General features: G+C 47.1%; 1 protein-coding gene across 1 annotated transcript in view; it reads left to right on the forward strand.

Annotated features, from left to right (window-relative positions):
* Positions 1–4,090, forward strand: part of znf407 (zinc finger protein 407) — a 149,434-nt gene extending 145,344 nt beyond the window's left edge. Inside the window, exon 9 of the mRNA XM_079275762.1 lies at positions 2,773–4,090. Coding sequence (XP_079131888.1) covers positions 2,773–3,590 — 818 coding nt within the window. The 3' untranslated portion in view covers positions 3,591–4,090. The remainder of the gene's footprint in view (positions 1–2,772) is intronic.
* Positions 4,091–6,000: the final 1,910 nt, after the last annotated feature.

Raw genomic sequence — 6,000 nt, forward strand, 5'->3', positions numbered from 1 at the left:
GTTAAAGGAGTCAGTCAGTCAGAACACTCAAAACACATATTAAACAGGCATCAGCCTCTCGCCGGGGCCAAATCACGCTGTTCAAATGTTGTTCTTCCACCGGGAGCGCAGGACAACTGAAGAGATGGGATCTACAACATTAACTTGATTCACGGCTGCGGCGACTGAGTGACACTCCATAAACCTCAGCGGGCCGCCGCCGGGGTCCCGCCGACAGCACCCCATGGCTAATGTGACACACACACACACACACACACACACACACTAGCAACGCGCAGCCGTACCACCCCCACAAGCACCACACACACACACATTTATATCAGCGAGCACACGCAGGGACTGGCATGCACATACAAATAGGTATAGCAGCACGCGTTGTGCTGACACACACACACACACACACACCAGTAAAGCCTGACCTCAACATCCCGCCCACATATTGACACGTGCATTCAGAGAGGCGCATGAATGCGTACATGCATTAACAATATATTTGGCACAAACTGGAAAAAAAGGGAGGTTTACCAAGCCGAACATATACATACAGTCAGGAGTTCATTCACTAGCATGCCCGCTACACACACACACACACGTGTATATATATATAATACAGCTTTTATGGTGATGCCGCAGAAGCGGAGTTATTGTCCTCAACAGCCGACCTCTCAGCCTGCAGCGCTTCGGCGTGGGCAGTTAGCACGGGCCCTGTAGCTCTGTGTAAATAGGTAACCTCTGCTGCTCAAAATGCCAACTCCCTCCACACACCAACTGCTGCGCTTGTCACTTGAGATACAAATTGCAGAGTGCGAATTGATATTGACTGCACCGACTTGTTGCCTGTGTACTGCAGCGTCAGAGGTTGTTTTTGTTCATCTGCTTTAACACAAAGGCACATTTCTTTTCTTATGCTATGTAAATAAGGAGAGCGAGAGAGAGAGTGCTGTGCAGCAGAGGTATAGAGATACATGGAGACTCACAAAGTGAGAGGAGAGACAGGCTAAGAGAGTTAGAGATGTGCAGACGAACCCTGCAGGCCGAACTAATGTCTTGTAGGTCACTTAGAGCTATAATGCAAAATGTGGCCCCGATATCAATCTAAACAAGGCTGCCGAGTACCAACAGCCCTCCCTCTTAACAAGGCCCTGGTCTTTGCGCTAAAAGGAAACGGCTCCAGAGTTGGTGGGAACTGCTCTTGCCAGGTATGGAAGTGAGTGGGTGAAAACAGCTTCGTCCCCTGGGAGAAAATCACCCCGGCCATCTGCACAAAGCGCCAACTCTTCCACCTTCCTTTGTGACGAGCGATGTGGAAATGTCTTTTGTCCAGCGCTCTTTCAGTTTTTAGCTGCTCCCTAGAATAAACTTTGCGCTTGTAGACAGGTGTGGGCGTATGTGTGCAGGTGTCATTAAAATAACAAGTTGTCATCGTTCTCGCTTTTAGGACAGTGCCAGCTTTTAACGATGTATGATACTGTATGCAAAAGAGTGAACATGCAGCACAGGACAGAGTAATACACAGCGTGAGCAGTCTTTTGACACTTTTCTCCTCTGATATTGGCCAAATTGGCCAGTATCTTTACAGCCTTGAAGAAGCTTCTAGAAAAGGACAGAAAACATTTTATCGGTCATTTAAATGCTGTAAAATGAGTTCTTTGCATTTCTGACAGTCTGTCCAGGTCTTAACTCTTCACACACACTCTCATTCGTTGTTTCCTCCAGCGCATCATGTACAGGTTTGTACTATTGTGGGAGTGTATCTGCGCAGGACTGATCAGTGGTCGCCGCCTACATGTCTGACAAGAGCTTCTGTGCCTGTTGTTTACACGGGCGGAGGGCGGAGCACTGTTGGGTCAGACTCAGTCTTTCTGATCACATTGTCAACCTGGTGAGTGCAGGACATTAAATGTCAGGGGGAGATAGGAACATCAATGATTGATGAGTCTGTTCCTGTGTGCACTGTGAGATCTCCACGCTGCCCCGGGGGGGGAATGTAAACTTTTCATGGAAATGAGATAAAAGCAACAAAAGTTATTTTTGTTATTCCCAAATAATTTGATGTTTTGAAGAGAGCTTTTTGATTTTTCAAAAAGGGTTTCATGAGCCTAAAGGGTTGTAGAGAAGTGCAGACCTTCAGGTGAAACTAAAACAGAGCAAATCAGGGTCAACGTCGTCCTTCTGTGACATGTGTGCGCTTCCAGTATTTGTACAATAAGTTAATTTGCGCACGGAAGCCGAGGCGTGAACAGTCTCTCCCTCCCCCCCCCCCCCCCTTCACTGTCTCAAATTCCCATTTTCTGCATAGATTAGCCTACAAATGTCTGAGCCAGGCGCTGTTTAAACAATGGCGTTTCTAACACTGTTCCTATCACCTTGGAAACGCCATGGCAACCTGTGATCTGAGAGGGCACAGTGTGGCTCAATTAGCACCAGCCGTGTCTCACCACACTCTTCTGCCAGCCTAATATCTCCATATTCTGTCTCCTTTCATGCATTAAGTGACACAAATATGCGAAGTGTCGCATTACCTTTTATATCATCTTCTTTACAGCTTTTTCTTTTTCCCTCTTTGTCACAGTGGTGGATCCACAAACATAATAACTTTATAAGAACATTACGAAAGAGGATGACTTTAAACGGTTGTGTGGGACTGTATGTGCATTTTTTTTTGGTCTTTAGCTCCGATGGTCTTTTTTTCCACTTGCCTTTCTACTCTGTTCTCCAGAAATGGAATAAAAACCCCAAAAATGCAATCAAATGTGTCTCTGTGTCCCTCAGGTATCGTGTCCAAGTCTTTCGAGTGCCGTCTGAAGGGTCAGGGGGCGACATTTGTGGAAACGGAAGCCGTGGACTCCCCTGTGCACAATAAGGACTCATCGGAGGCGTCCGTCCACGACGAGCCGGTCCAGCAGGTCATCATCATCCAGGGCTACAGCGACGGGGAGGTGACCATCGACCAGGCCCTGGAGGAGTCGGCCGCTGCCACCTTGCAGACGCTGGCCATGGCCGGCCAGGTGGCGGAGGTGCTCCACATCACGGAGGACGGACAATTCATAGCCTCGGGCAGGGAGGTGGCTTCCGCGGGGGCCCACCTGGCCGGAGGCGGCACCCAGTACATGGTGCTGGATTCGGGGGAGGCCAGGAAAGAGCTGCGGGCCATGGCTAGAGCGGTGGGACAAAGTCACATTGTCTCGGAGTCGTCCGCGGCCCTGGACGCTCTGCTCAGCGCCGTCAGTGAAATGGGCCACCACGAGGAAAGGCGAGGGGAGGTCCTGAGCCCTGAGATAGCCGCGGCTGTGCAGAGCGTAGTGCAGCCGGACGTGAAACATCAGGAGGTGCGGGTTATCCGGCAGGACGGGATGCAGGAGGTGCTGCAGCTCGCCGCGTCCCAGATGATGAAGGAAGGCCTAACCCAGGTTATTGTCAATGACGAAGGAACGCACTACATCGTGACAGAGCTGGACAACTGCACCTTGCAGGTGGAGGGAGGCGTGTATGGAGAGGTCGGCGGAGGTGACGTGGAGGTGCAGCAGGCCGGAGAAGAGATGGTCGTCTATCTGGATGGGGCCCCTCATAATATAGTTCTGGAAGGGTAGCGGAGAGAGACATTTACTAAAAGACGTACATTTGTTGTTACATGTCCTTGTTCAATTGGGATGAAGCCTACATATTTAGTTTTTACATCACTTCTGTTTGTTTTTTACTGTGCTCTCCTAGGCTACGCTAAACTCAGGGTAAACATCATTTATTGGGAGGGACTGTGGTGGAAACTGGTTTTGGTGCTAAGTGAGTTAACTTGCAATCCTCACATCCACCAAGACTACATTAACCACTTGATTCATGCAACTTCAGAAATTAAATTTTTGAAAATGCATCTTATATTCTTAGTAAAATCAAAATAAAGCAAAATATCTAACATGCTCTTTGTTTTCTTTGATACTTTTGTTTAATGTTACCTTAAGTTTTGTTTGTTAGAATTTTGATTTTGACACAGTTATTAATTCTTGTCCATTTTCGTTCTCCGTATTTTGTAGAGATTAGCATATTACTAGTTGTGAAATAACTTGTTGGACAAAAACCTCCAAGACAGATCTTACAGATGATTTATATGTAATAAAACATTGTTGATAATTATATATCAGCTCCTTGTAAGTTCAGCTTTGGGGAAACCTCTATGAACCATTAATGCAGTTTCATTTCTGACAATAAAAATTGTCAAATTTTTTAAAACTGTGTCCAGATATTTTTTTTTCCGCCGCATTTGCTGTTAATGGTCATGCCGAGCAGACATTTCAGCGTCAATAACCGCCATTCCATGTACAGCACAGCGCATATCCTACAAGCAACATACATGCGTCAGCTGATGGCTCCCATCATGCTTTCTGATCACTAACACAGTCATTATCATCACCATTATCATTATCGTCATCATGATCACCATCATCCTAATCGTCATCCTCTCCTCTCTCCCCCCATCAGGCCCATTCTGTTCATTGCACACAACACACTCATCCTTCTCCCCCCCCCCCCCCCCCCCCCCCCCCCGGCAGTCTTCAGCACTGGAGGGAGAATCAATATTCATTTAGGCCCCTACACAGGCCTGGTTTCTGATGGAGTGAGTGGGAGAGCAGTATGACGGCTGAAAAACACAACGGCCAACCGCTGAAAGTGGAGAGACAAAGCACTCGTACACACAGAGGGCATCAAAAGATCATCCCTTCAACACACACATGCACGCCGAGCGGGAGAAGGTGGGCTCGGAGAGAAAGTGGTGGAGCGGTGGCACAGGAAAAAGTGGGAGGATTACAGATGGCCGTTGAGGGAGGTGAGGCCAGAGAGGAGTGAAAGAGCGGTGAAATCCACAACCGCACAGACAGAAGGGAGCCTGTAATTTCACATAACACCTGTCTGCCTTTCAGCCTGGCTTTGTCTCCTGCTCTCAGCCCAGTGTTGGGTTTATAAACTCACACCCGGTCTCCTCGTGCTCATGTGTTCAAAATAAACACATTTAACAGTAGTCCCGTTCATCGTGTGAGCATCCATACGTTGCCTGTGAGCCAGAGTTTGTTAACACTCACTTAGTGGTGAAAGATGCAACTGTAACATGGTTTTGGAAATTGCTAAATAGCCATATGTTATTCAGGTTTGATATCAAAATATGGAAAGCAGTGTGTGAGTGATGGCAGGAAAAAGTTCAATATTAAAATGGTACATGTAACCTGAATTTTGGACTGCAACAGCATTCTTCAAGTTGGTGCTTTCTAACTTTTGTTTGGCGTACATTATGACTTGTCGACCAAAGAGTGACTTGTTTGAAGTCTTTCTAGAGGTAAGAAAAGTAGTCGGAGGAAAATCCCAGCTTTATTTTGTGACCTCTCGGGTTTCCCACCACTGTTTACACAACTCAAAATGTTTTGACAGAAATTCCAGATTCACTGAATTCCAGATAATAGTTTTGCTGGTGTAAAATGATTCATTTTAATATTTTATTTCATTTAGATTTATAAGTTTGCATCTGCTGCATCACATCTTAATGTTTAGTATGTGTTTGAATAACATGCTCTTTTAACATATGAATATCTATCGATCAACTACTGTAACAACGTGAGGGACCTGAGCTAAGCTGAGTTCATGCCCTCCACCAACATCCCCAGTCCACTGTGTGTGTTGGTGTTTTTGTTCTCAATAGGAATGTCCATCTGCGCCCGTACACATTATGCTACATGTCTGGCCCAGTGAGTGTGTACTGTATTGTGAGCGTCTCCGCCCTCCTCCTGTACGTCCCTAATCAGGGCTGGATGGCTCATTATTAACTGCAGCAGGCCACTTGTGTGACATGGAAGAGAGAGAGAAATTAGCAGCTGTCACCCAGTGATGAGTTCATTTCCTGACAGGCCTCTGCTCTGAAGAGTCCTGCTGCAGCGGACCAGACGGCTGATGGAAACCTGCTGCTGATGCTTAATTGGAGAGCCGGAAAAGGGCAGGAGGGGGAGGGGTCGGCTCGGA

Source organism: Melanostigma gelatinosum (genome assembly GCF_949748355.1).
Source record: "Melanostigma gelatinosum genome assembly, chromosome: 9".
Lineage (NCBI taxonomy): Eukaryota > Metazoa > Chordata > Actinopteri > Perciformes > Zoarcidae > Melanostigma > Melanostigma gelatinosum.